Source organism: Oncorhynchus masou, chromosome 22 (assembly GCF_036934945.1).
Source record: "Oncorhynchus masou masou isolate Uvic2021 chromosome 22, UVic_Omas_1.1, whole genome shotgun sequence".
Classification (NCBI taxonomy): domain Eukaryota; kingdom Metazoa; phylum Chordata; class Actinopteri; order Salmoniformes; family Salmonidae; genus Oncorhynchus; species Oncorhynchus masou.
In genome coordinates this window covers 8,538,334-8,552,315 of record NC_088233.1, presented here as the reverse complement: position 1 = coordinate 8,552,315, position 13,982 = coordinate 8,538,334, and the positions used below count along the sequence as shown (strand labels likewise).

The 13,982-nt window shown below is 40.5% G+C and overlaps 1 protein-coding gene across 1 annotated transcript in view; it reads right to left on the bottom strand.

Moving 5' to 3' along the window:
- LOC135508960 (5'-nucleotidase domain-containing protein 3-like) overlaps positions 1 to 9,835 on the bottom strand; it is a 40,251-nt gene extending 30,416 nt beyond the window's left edge. The window contains exons 1-2 of the mRNA XM_064929198.1: positions 9,410 to 9,835; positions 6,307 to 6,491 (exon numbers count right to left, since the gene is read on the bottom strand). Coding sequence (XP_064785270.1) covers positions 6,307 to 6,491; positions 9,410 to 9,740 — 516 coding nt within the window. The 5' untranslated portion in view covers positions 9,741 to 9,835. The remainder of the gene's footprint in view (positions 1 to 6,306; positions 6,492 to 9,409) is intronic.
- Between the last annotated feature and the right edge of the window lie 4,147 nt (positions 9,836 to 13,982).

Here is a 13,982-nt window from a genome sequence, read left to right as displayed (position 1 = left end):
AGACAGACACTGACAGTATAAATAGAACCTCTCTTTTATTTGGAAAAATATGGCAAGTGTTGAATCAAATGGGGGGGGGGGGGTTGTCAAGGTTACAAACAAAGACATGGCCTGTGCTTTGTCAAGTCCAACAGAATTACATAATATAACAGTTTTCAGTTAATATGATTAATATGCATCTGGAGCAGAGTGGTCTTTCATGTGACAGCGAGTGCAGTCTTATGCCAGTGCTAGTTAGGCCTGCCAACAACCAAAGGATTTGGTTGTACTGCACAAACAGACCTGGGGCCGTATCCACAAAGCATCATAAAAAAGGTGCTAGGAATCACGTTAAAACATGTTTTAGGACAACAACAACAACAACAACAACAAACTCTCTACGTAGGTTTTAAGATGACACAGCTGACAAACTGAGCCAGGAGTCGAATCAACTCGTAAAAAGTTTTGCTCATCTGGTAATCACGACAGCTCGAGGTAACACAAAGGAAAGAGAGAGAGATGAGGTGTATTGACATTGTTGCAAATTACAGGGAATACCAATCGCGATGAGACAAGCTGTGAACTCCATAGAATGCTTCAGACAACCACAGGGAATGTGACAGTACACCAAATGTTGCAATGGTAAAACAATATAATTACTGCCTATTGCGCTCCAAAGGGAAAACTTGAAATAACATGATAATTTAATTAACCTATCAAAAGAAGGAAAGAAAAGGTTTATTTATTAGTCTAGTAGTTATTAATTATTTAGGCATATCGTGTGAAATGGGCCTTGTGAAATCATTTTCAAAAGCATTCAAAAGCATTCAATGGCAAATTGGCATTCCAATGACCATAGGAGCTGTTTGTGTCGTCATGACAACTCCTATGATTGTTGTGATGTCAAGACCATAGGAGTTTTGAGTGACAGCGACCATAGAAGTTGGCTATTTATGTTTGTGCCTTCTTGCCAACTCCTATTGGCAAAACACAACAAACAGATCTGGGAAACCAGACTAGAAAAACAGACTCTGGTCCCAGATCAGTTTTGTGCCGTCTTGCCAACTTCCTGTGGTCATTTTAAATGCCAAACTCCTCCCCCCCCCCCGGCAAGGAATTGGCAATACAACACAAACTTGGTATAAGCTTTTCCATCTAAACAGACACATGAGCACCAACATGTGAAGTATATAGGAGCATGTCAAATTGAGTGTCAAATGAAAATAAAGAGTCTATATTTTTGAGAAATTAAGTCATATAATTATTTCAAGCATTTTCCATCCTAATAAAATAGCAGTAAGCAAAGGCTCAGATCATTTATAATTTCTCTCCCTCATGTAACGAAGATAAAAGTTCACAAAAGTAACAAGGAAAGGTAGATCTACTAATTAGTTACTGTGTGTTTACTGATATCAAGTTTAATAATTATTATGTGATTAAAACTCAGAATTCTTTTACCAAATCGGTAGCGGATTTACCAAGAAAATAACAACAGAATTACTGTAATTGAATCCGCTACAATGGGATATCAAAGTAGACACAAACCACAGTTGGGTCACCTGCTACTTCCACTAACATACTGTTATGTTCAGCTCATAGTGTCTCCTGTTATGTTGAGCTCATAGTGTCTCCTGCTACTGTCCTCTTCCACTGACTGTTATGTTCAGCTCATAGTGTCTCCTGCTACTGTCCTCTTCCACTGGTATACTGTTATGTTCAGCTCATAGTGTCTCCTGTTACTGTCCTCCCTTCCACTGACTGTTATGTTCAGCTCATAGTGTCTCCTGCTACTGTCCTCCCTTCCACTGACTGTTATGTTCAGCTCATAGTGTCTCCTGCTACTGTCCTCTTCCACTGGTATACTGTTATGTTCAGCTCATAGTGTCTCCTGTTACTGTCCTCTTCCACTGGTATACTGTTATGTTCAGCTCATAGTGTCTCCTGCTACTGTCCTCTTCCACTGACTGTTATGTTCAGCTCATAGTGTCTCCTGCTACTGTCCTCTTCCACTGGTATACTGTTATGTTCAGCTCATAGTGTCTCCTGCTACTGTCCTCTTCCACTGGTATACTGTTATGTTCAGCTCATAGTGTCTCCTGCTACTGTCCTCTTCCACTGGTATACTGTTATGTTCAGCTCATAGTGTCTCCAGCTACTGTCCTCCCTTCTACTGACTGTTATGTTGTCTTCACTATTATTCTACAATGTAGAAAATAGTAAAAAATAAAGAAAAACCCTTGAATGAGTAGGTGTGTCCAAACTTTTGACTGGTAATGTGTGTGTGTGTGTGTGTATATATATATATATATATATATATATATATATATATATATATATATATTTTTTTTTTTTTTTTTTTTTTTTTTTTTTTTTTTTTTTAAACACTGTTTGGACTTAGGCGACCTGAAAAAAATGCTTAGGCGGCTCGCCCAAGGATTACACTGGCAGACAAATCACTGGAGTGGTCAACAGTAGCCCTGTCGGAGAATCTCAGTCCGCATCCCGGCTCGTAGGGAGATACAATATCTGAGACGTAGGATGGGGACTGTACTGTACTCTACTGTGATGTCATAGACGTCTACGATCGTTTCACATTTTGTCTGGTCCGGTAAACAACCAAATGCGAACTTGTTTTGGGGGGCGGAGCTCATTAAAATAATAGCCCGTGTGTGTAGAATAATAAGGACAATAAAAATAATAAAAATAAGGATATTACATATTTCTACCTTTGTGTACCTATTTAGGATACATCACCAGGAAGAGAACGATATTCAGATCCATAATCATGCATTTCTGCATGCAAACTGCAGAAATGTTGAGTCTGAAGACCTTCCATAGGTAGACGGATAAGAAAGCAGACATAGTTAAAAAACCTCAAGAGGGCCAACTGTCTATAACACGTAATGACATCTTAAAGCAAAAGGTTCAATTAAAGCATCTTGAGATTATCAGCCACTGGTGTAACATGAAAAGACACTTGAGTATAATTGTAAATTAAAAACTTGGACGTGCAGTTGCCAGATGAACCTTGTACGCTAGCAGTGAAATGAGCATTAATACATGAAATGAGTAAAGGACCCAACATGGTGGAACCCATTGTTCTTACCTCGCTCACTAGCTTTAAGCACCAGCTGTCAGAGCAGCTCACAGATCACTGCACCTGTACATAGCCCATCTGTAAATAGCCCATCCAACTACCTCATCCCCATACTGTATTTATCTTACTCCTTTGCACCCCAGTATCTCTTCTTGCACATTCATCTTCTGCACATCTATCACTCCAGTGTTAAATAGGTATATTGTATTTACTTTGCCACCATGGCCTATTTATTGCCTTTACCTCCCTGATCTTACCTCATTTGCACTCACTGTATATAGACTTGTTTATACTGTATTATTCTCACCCCCCCCCCCCTTAAATGATTTAGATGCACTATTGTAAAGTGGCTGTTCCACTGGATGTCAGAAGGTGAATTCACCAATTTGTAAGTCGCTCTGGATAAGAGCGTCTGCTAAATGACTTAAATGTAATGTAAATGACTGTATGTTTGTTTGTTCCATGTGTAACTCTGTGTTGTTATATGTGTCGAACTGCTTTGCTTTATCTTGGCCATGTCGCATTTGTAAATGAGAACTTGTTCTCAACCTGCCTACCTGGTTAAATAAAGGTGAAACAAAAATGAAAAACATTTTAAGAATTGCTGGGCAGCCTTTAATTTGCAAACTTGAAGGTGATGACTATGGGACCAACCGTTGTTCGTTGGGTAGGATGTTAGCTTGCATGGAGAAACATTTCCCCGAATTAGTTCAGGTAACACGGTTATTAGAAACGGAAGCTCCACCTGTAACAATGAACAAAAATGATTTGAATAAAAGACAAATACATGAAATGAGCATTAATAGGCCTACAGGCAGCACAACTGAAGCTGAAAGCCACACGATGCCCATTCAGTTTGCTGCTGGAAGGCTGGAGAACATTATTCAAGATGGAACTGATTGAAAGGACTGACTCAACATATCAAGTTATTGCAGAAGATCGTGTGTTAATGAGATGAAATACAAAATGAAACGTAAATGCCTACAGTGATGAGAGTTAAAGGCAGTGGCCGGTCTACTGAGCTCATAAAGTACGGATGAAATATATTTTTTTAATTAGTCACTGGAGAATCAATTGATGAAATGACTGTGATATTGCAAAGAACCACTTGTGAAATTATGCATTTCATCCAACTTAATTTCAAATACAAACAACTATGCTTACAGACTTTAGGAGCCATGTTGTCTGACTATTATAAGATACTAATGATGGCTGGTGATGGAGTGTTGGCGTGGCCGTTCAACAAGCTGCTCCAGGGTTCACTTTGGTTCCAGTCCACTCCTATATAACCATATAGCTGTGAACAGAGCAAAGGGTCTGTTTTGTTTTTATTTAACCTTTATTTAACTAGGCAAGTCAGTTAAGAACAAATTCTTATTTACTATTTTTTTTATTTTACCTTTATTTTACTAGGCAAGTCAGTTAAGAACAAATTCTTATTTTCAATGACGGCCTAGGAACAGTGGGTTAACTGCCTGTTCAGGGGCAGAACGACAGATTTGTACCTTGTCAGCTCGGGGATTTGAACTTGCAACCTTTCGGTTGCTAGTCCAATGCTCTAACCACTAATCAAAACACTAACCACTAATCGAAACACTAACCACTAATCGAAACACTCTAACCACTAATCGAAACGCTCTAACCACTAGTCCAATGCTCTAACCACTAGTCCAACGCTCTAACCACTAATCCAACGCTCTAACCACTAGTCCAATGCTCTAACCACTAGTCCAACGCTCTAACCACTAGGCTACCCTGCCGCCTCTACACTCTAACCACTAGGCTACCCTGCCGCCTCTACACTCTAACCACTAGGCTACCCTGCCGCCTCTACACTCTAACCACTAGGCTACCCTGCCGCCTCTACACTCTAACCACTAGGCTACCCTGCCGTTGAAATATTGAGTGCCATCGTCTGGTTATCTGTCTCCCGACCCCTCCTGTCACAGCCTCCAGTATTTATGCTGCAATACTATGCTCCCTCTAATTCTCTCCCCCTCCCTTCCCAGAGGACCTGAGCTCTGTGACCATGCCTCAGGACTACCTGATGACTTCTTGCTGTCCCCAGCCCAGCATGCTGCTGCTCCAGTTTCAACTGTTATGCCTGCAGCTATGGATCCCTGACCTGTTCACCGTGCTACCCTGTCCCTGACCTGCAGTTTTCGACTCTCTCTGTCTACCGCACCTGCTGTCTCTAACTCTGAATGCTGGGCTATGAAAAGCCAACTGACATTTACTCCTTTTATTTTACCAGGTAAGTTGACTGAGAACACATTCTCATTTACAGCAACGACCTGGGGAATAGTTACAGGGGAGAGGAGGGGGATGAAGGAGCCAATTATAAGCTGGAGATGACTAGGTGACCATGATGGTATGAAGTACAGCTTGGGAATTTAGCCAGGACACAGGGGTTAACACCCCTACTCTTACGATAAGTGCCATGGGATCTTTAATGACCTGAGAGTCAGGACACCCGTTTAACGTCCCATCCGAAAGACAGCACCCTACACAGGGCAATGTCCCCAATCACTGCGCTGGGGCATTAAGATATTATTTTTTTTTTAGACCAGAGGAAAGAGTGCCTCCTACTGGCCCTCCAACACCACTTCCAGCAGCATGTGGTCTCCCATCCAGGGACTGACCAGGACCAACCCTGATTAGCTTCAGAAGCAAGCCAGCAGTGGGATGCAGGGTGGTATGCTGCTGACACCTGAGGTTCTGACCTGTTGCACCCTCTACAACCACTGTGATTATTATTATCTGACCCAGCTGATCATCTATAAACGTTTGAACATCTTGGCCATGTTCTGTTATAATCTCCACCCGGCACAGCCAGAAGAGGACAGGCCACCCCTCAGAGCCTGGTTCCTCTCCAGGTTTCTTCCTAGGTTCTAGGGAGTTTTTCCTAGTCACTGTGCTTCTACACCGGCATTGCTTGCTGTTTGGTTGATTTAAGGCTGGGTTTCTGTACAGCACTTTGTGACATCAGCTGATGTAAAAAGGGCTTTATAAATACATTTGATTGATTGATTGATTGATCTGTAGGAGGAATGTATATGGTGGAGGCAATTAAGCTGGAATTTTCCATATGACAATTACCATAAGAGTTGTCAGCACTAACAGATCTGGGATCAGGCTACTGCTCCTCTGTTGTGCCACTTCATCTGTCACATTAAAAGACCCTCTGCTACAGATCTGATCTGGGACCAGGCTAGAGGAACAGACATTACCCTGTGCTCCTGGATGAGGATGTCCCTGGCGATGTTAAAGATAAGGGTGTGGAGGTGTCTGGAGTAGAAGGCCAGAGTGTAGTCATAGTCAAACCCATAGATCTCGATGTCACCCAGACTCATCTCGTTGTTGGCAAAGATGGTGTCGGGGTTCACACTGTTCTTAGATATCACAGGGATCAGGGCTAAATGAGAAGGAAAAACAAGAGGGTCGAGAAGAAGAAGAAGAATTACATGCATGTTTTACATTTCTTCCTCAAGCTTTCTTGATGTGTTGTGTCAACGTTGGTAAAAAAAAAAAAAGCCTATTGCCCCCCTGCAAATGAATACAAGCCTCTGTCATGCTCTTGCTGATTAGTGACATGAATTATGATGCATTACGATGCATCCGTGACCTTTGAAATAATTTGTCAACACTATCATATAGGTTTCTAGCTAAAGGAGATATGAAAACACCAATGCACTCTGAAAGTCTGCATATAAGGAATGTGCATATAATGTAATGTGTATTGTAGGTATGTGCATATAATGTAATGTGTATTGTAGGTATGTGCATATAAGGTAATGTGTATTGTAGGTATGTGCATATAATGTAATGTGTATTGTAGGTATGTGCATATAAGTTATGTGTATTGTAGGTATGTGCATATAAGGTATGTGTATTGTCGGTATGTGCATATAAGGTATGTGTAGTGTAGGTATGTGTATATAAGGTAATGTGTATTGTAGGTATGTGCATATAATGTAATGTGTATTGTAGGTATGTGCATATAAGGTATGTGTATTGTAGGTATGTGCATATAAGGTAATGTGTATTGTAGGTATGTGCATATAAGGTATGTGTATTGTAGGTATGTGCATATAAGGTAATGTGTATTGTAGGTATGTGCATATAAGGTAATGTGTATTGTAGGTATGTGCATATAATGTAATGTGTATTGTAGGTATGTGCATATAAGGTATGTGTATTGTAGGTATGTGTATTGTCGGTATGTGCATATAAGGTATGTGTATTGTAGGTATGTGCATATAAGGTATGTGTATTGTAGGCATGTGCATATAAGGTATGTGTATTGTAGGTATGTGCATATAAGGTATGTGTATTGTAGGTATGTGTATTGTCGGTATGTGCATATAAGGTAATGTGTATTGTAGGTATGTGCATATAAGGTAATGTGTATTGTAGGTATGTGCATATAAGGTATGTGTATTGTAGGTATGTGCATATAAGGTATGTGTATTGTAGGTATGTGCATATAAGGTATGTGTATTGTCGGTATGTGCATATAAGGTATGTGTATTGTAGGTATGTGCATATAAGGTATGTGTATTGTAGGTATGTTCACATAAGGTATGTGTATTGTAGGTATGTTCACATAAGGTAATGTGTATTGTAGGTATGTGCACATAAGGTATGTGTATTGTAGGTATGTGCATTGTAGGTATGTGCATATAAGGTAATGTGTATTGTAGGTATGTGCACATAAGGTATGTGTATTGTCGGTATGTGCATATAAGGTATGTGTATTGTAGGTATGTGCATATAAGGTATGTGTATTGTAGGTATGTTCACATAAGGTATGTGTATTGTAGGTATGTTCACATAAGGTAATGTGTATTGTAGGTATGTGCACATAAGGTATGTGTATTGTAGGTATGTGCATTGTAGGTATGTGCATATAAGGTATGTGTATTGTAGGTATGTGCATATAAGGTCATGTGTATTGTAGGTATGTGCATATAAGGTAATGTGTATTGTAGGAATGTGCATATAAGGTATGTGTATTGTAGGTATGTGCATATAAGGTATGTGTATTGTAGGTATGTGCATATAAGGTATGTGTATTGTAGGAATGTGCATAAAAGGTATGTGTATATAAGGTAATGTGTATTGTAGGTATGTGCATTGTAGGTATGTGCATATAAGGTATGTGTATTGTAGGTATGTGTATTGTGTAGAACAACAGTCAGTAGGGGGACCCCTGACCCATTGCTTTGATATGGTACACATGATGGGCTCATTTCCAGAGACAACGAGATGGAGAGGAGGTTATCACTGTGCAAAACAACATGCCAGTGTCACAGTCTATGTCGATTCAGTCGGTGTCAACAACAGCTTCACAGTGTGACACAGAGAGGTCACTCGCCATCAGGTGACATGTCCAGTGTACAATAATGAGTACATGTTAAAATAACTACAATAACTGGTACAATAATAGTCCCCCCCCCCCCCTCTTTAAACCACTGCTACTCTCTGTTGTCATCTATGCATAATAACTCTACCTACATACTACCTCAAATAACCGGTGGCCCCGCACATGGACTCTGTATCAGTACATCCCTGCATATAGTTGTTATTTCACTGCTGCTCTTTAATTACTTGTTACTTTTATTTGTTATTATTATTATTATGTGTATTTTTTTTTATTTTTTTTTACTGAATTGTTGGTTAGGGGCTTCGTAAGTAATCATTTCACTGTAAGGTTTACTACACCTGTTGTATTCAGCATTTCACTGGAAGGTCTACTACACCTGTTGTATTCAGCATTTCACTGGAAGGTCTACTACACCTGTTGTATTCAGCATTTCACTGGAAGGTCTACTACACCTGTTGTATTTGGCATTTCACTGTAAGGTCTACTACACCTGTTGTATTCAGCATTTCACTGTAAGGTCTACTACACCTGTTGTATTCGGCATTTCACTGTAAGGTTTACTACACCTGTTGTATTCAGCATTTCACTGTAAGGTCTACTACACCTGTTGTATTCAGCATTTCACTGTAAGGTCTACTACACCTGTTGTATTCAGCATTTCACTGTAAGGTCTACTACACCTGTTGTATTCAGCATTTCACTGTAAGGTCTACTACACCTGTTGTATTCAGCATTTCACTGTAAGGTTTACTACGGCGCACGTGACAAATACACATTGATTTGAAGTACTTATTACAATAACTGGTACTTGTAATTAACATGCCACCGCTGGTACAGTGAGTAACAAGTTGCGCCTAGCTTCTTTCAAAGGAATAAAAAATAATTAGGGATTGGACATTATTGTTTAACATCCTCAACCATATGGATTCAACAGATGCATGTCCTACCTTCGGTCTGTTTTTTGGTTTCGTTGTAAATAGACCACAACCAGTTGGTCATGTCTTGGCCACTTGCAGAAGTGGTACACATAGTAGCTTCCTTCGCATAGTTTTTGGCAAAGGGTTGTTCCGCCAACACTTGGCCGATAAACCTACTGCGGGACACCGCACTGAAATTCCGCTCCCAAAACCGAGCCTTCTTCCACGGCGTTCGGTTTCCGAAGTACCGTGGTATGTCGTGCTGCGCGTGGAAGGCATTGTAGCAATTGAAAAACTTCTGCAGAGAATCCTTATTCTTTAACAGACTCGAAAATGACAGTGACAAGGGCGTCATGGTCATGGATATCGTTCCCTTCGGGTTGTCGGTAGCTTCTGTCTACGTCGTGGGATTTGGGTAAATGCATGCGGCTACAGCGCTGTTATGTATATAAATACAGAAACAGAATGCGCGAGTGTCCCGCCAGCAGCACAAATGATGACGTCACTGTTGTATGGTAATGTCAACGTTCAAAATAAAAGCCCGCATTTCAAAACATTTTAATGTGGATAACTAATTCCAAATATATAGAATTTTAATCAATGGCCACCTCTTGTGACAGCAAGAAAATGCAATGAGTAATATATGAAAACAAATAAATAATATGTTTTTAATTTAACCTTTATTTAACCTAGCGAGTCGGTTTAAGAACAAATTCTTACTTACAATTACAGCCTACCCCGGCCAAACCCTGCCAACTGTGCGCCGCCCTATGGGACTTCCAATCCCGGCCAGATGTGATGCAGTCTGGATTCAAACCAGGTACTAGAGTGATGCTTCTTGCACTGAGGTGCAGTGTCCTAGACCACTGCGCCACTCGGGAGCCCAAAATAATGATAATGAAAAAATACAATTGTCTCTTGACAATATTGGGCTGTAGAGAGAACTTTTCTACCTGTCTCAGCTAAATTGGGGTGAAAAATGCAGGTATCTACTAAGCAAATAGGTGGAGTTTTGGAGGAAAATGCTTAATCGGGTCTCTACTAAGCAAATAGGTGGAGTTTTGGAGAGTGTGTCATACATACCCATACACAGCAGCACTTCGATCTCCACCTCCCGTATAGTGCCCAATGCAATATACTGTAATAGACTGTACATGGCCATACCTGCAGGAAGTAGGGGTGCTGAGGTTGCTTTAATCTCGATAAAAACATTTATTAATAAAAAAAAAATATTAAAAAATGTACTCGTCCTTTATTAATGGACCATTATAGACGTCTGTAGCGTGGGCAACACATTTTTTCAGCATCTCAGCTTTAGCAGAAAAAAAAGGTAGTTGTATAATTAAGAGCAGTATCTTGCAGTTGGAATAGTTGGAATTGTAAGAGTTGTTGCCCTGACCCTTACATCAAAAGGTGCAAAGTTAGAGGCAAAACATCAACATCAAACTACTTCCAGCGACAATGTACATGGGATACCTATTGGCTTGTAAAGAGAAAACGTTTCTGTCTCAGCTGAAGTAGGGTGGGAAATACTCAATAGGGACTCTACTGGCCGGGGGGGGGGGGCTGTGTCACATTGGGCGCTATAGAGGGGGCTGTGTCACATTGGGCGCTATAGAGGGGGCAGAGTGAAAAGCCAGCAGCATAATATAGTTTGTTTTGGAAGGGGGCTGTGTTGCAAAGGCTGATGCTGGCTTTTCACTCCGCCCCCTCTATAGCGCCCAATGTGACACAGCCCCCTCTATAGCGCCCAATGCGACACAGCCCCCTCTATAGCGCCCAATGTGACACAGACCCCTCCATAGCGCCCAATGTGACACAGCCCCCTCTATAGCGCCCAATGTGACACAGCCCCCTCTATAGCGCCCAATGTGACACAGCCCCCTCTATAGCGCCCAATGTGACACAGCCCCCTCCAAAACTATCCATATCTGGTTAGTAGCGACCCTACTGAGTATTTCACGCCCCACTTTAGCTGAGACAGGTAGAGTAGAACAGTTTTCTCTCTACAAGCCAATGATTATTTCCCAGGGTAGCCTAGTGGTTAGAGCGTTGGCCTAGTAACCAGAAGGTTGCAAGTTCAAATCCCTGAGCTGACAAGGTACAAATCTGTCATTCTGCCCCTGAATAGGCAGTTAACCCACTGTTCCTAGGCTGTCATTGAAAATAAGAATTTGTTCTTAACTGACTTGCCTAGTTAAATAAAGGTAAAACAAAACAAAACAAGTATTTCCCATATACCGTATATGGTGTTGGAATGGGTGGAGTAAGGAGTCCCCAGTACAAGTTCTCATTTGCAAATGCGACCTGGCCAAGATAAAGCATAGCAATTTGACACATACAACAACACAGAGTTACACATGGAATAAACAAAACATACAGTCAATAATACAGTAGAACAAAAGAAAACAAAAAGTCTATATACAGTGAGTGCAAATGAGGTAAGATAAGGGAGTTAAGGCAATACATAGGCCATAAGTTTAGCAGACTTGATTGAGTAATTCCAATATCACATATTTGTATTTTATTAAAAGTGTATTTCTTTAAATACAGCCTACACAATAGCTTTCAACGTATCAGTTTGGGTGTAAACGTTCAACAGAAATGCTAAATAATACAATATATTTTTGTTATTATTATTTATTTATTTACTTTTATTTATGGAGGTTGGGTCACCATTGAGATCAGGGTCTCATTTGCAAGAGTACATGAACATACCACGATGAATAATATCAATATATAGTCAGAGACTCCCACCCAACAGAACAATACAACATGCAGTGATGTGTACGAAAATTGTCCCCAGTGATATAACGCAATGCTGAATGATAGACTGAATGGAAAGGTTTTAAAGCAGAGGATGCCTGGCTCATGCATGTGGATTGTGTAAGGGATAATCAACGAGGGGCATCCCATGGATAATAATGAACTATGTGGAAAGTGTGTGAGACTAAACGCTAGCGGAGTGGAACTCACCTCCACTGAGTTGCATTATTTTGCAGAGAACGCAAATAGCCCCGAGTTGTTTGTCCCTTTTATACCAACACTATCATTTAACACATTTGCATCTAAAAATGTGTGAATTTTTTTTGCAGGTACAATTGTGTTTAACATCCACTGAAATAGGTATGAAAGTTTACTAGGTGTTCGTAAAGATTGCGCTCAGAGTGGCTCTTGGCATTCATAAATGCAGAGCGTTGTCAGATTGTCTGTTCTAAACTCCTAGTTTTTCCCTCCTGAGTGCACACTGGACGCTCTGGTCGAGGAGTAGGGCTGATCCGAGCGTTCTGGCCTCACAACTGCAGACAACCCCCCAAGTTAAACTGGCTAAAGTTGGATAAACTTGCAAGCTACTTATAGACACAAATTAGAGAACACCTCACTCTGACCATTTTACTCGCTGGTTAGACTGTTTTCACGTTGTCTAGGGCGTCGGTGACTGTAACTGTGCTGCTGGCAACAATTGAATAACGTTTTTTTTTTTTTTGCAGCCAACATTTACTGACACCGGTCATATTCAACGGGTGTTGCGCGTTTGTAAATTCATCAGTTATTCTGCACTCAGACAAGAGTGCTCTGAAATCGGAGTAGATAGCCACAGGGAACGCACCCATTGAGAGCTACGGTGGTTGCCTTGGTAACTAAACAAACAGACTTGATAGTTTAGCTAATCAATCCATCAGTCCTATCACAGATAGATCAATGACAGTTTAGTTATAAACATCTTTGGGTCCTAGCTTGCTATTATGAGAGTCGAATTCAACAATGACAATAATGCTTTCAACTCAACCTTTGCTTTCAAAAGCAGCTCAAACATAGAACATGTAAGAATGAACTATAGCCATTGAATTTTACCTTGCTGATATACCTTGTGCATTAAAGGGAATTATAAACTGGGTTATAAACTCCGCTAGGCGTCGTGCCTGAGAACAGCCCCTAGACGTGGTGTATTGACCATATACCACACCCCCTGTGCATTATTGCTTAAATAATGCAATCTCTACAATGCCCTTCAACCCTATCAGAAATGAGTATTCAACAATGCCATGGTATAATTCAAATCAAATCAAATTTTATTTGTCACATACACATGGTTAGCAGATGTTAATGCGAGTGTAGCGAAATGCTTGTGCTTCTAGTTCCGACAATGCAGTAATAACCAATAAGTAATCTAACTAACAATTCCTAAACTACTGTCTTATACACAGTGTAAGGGGATAAAGAATATGTACATAAAGATATATGAATGAGTGATGGTACAGAGCAGCATAGGCAAGATACAGTAGATGGTATCGAGTACAGTATATACATATGAGATGAGTATGTAAACAAAGTGGCATAGTTAAAGTGGCTAGTGATACATGTATTACATAAGGATGCAGTCGATGATATAGAGTACAGTATATACGTATGCATATGAGATGAATAATGTAGGGTAAGTAACATTATATAAGGTAGCATTGTTTAAAGTGGCTAGTGATATATTTACATAATTTCCCATCAATTCCCATTATTAAAGTGGCTGGAGTTGAGTCAGTGTCAGTGTGTTGGCAGCAGCCACTCAATGTTAGTGGTGGCTGTTTAACAGTCTGATGGCCTTGAG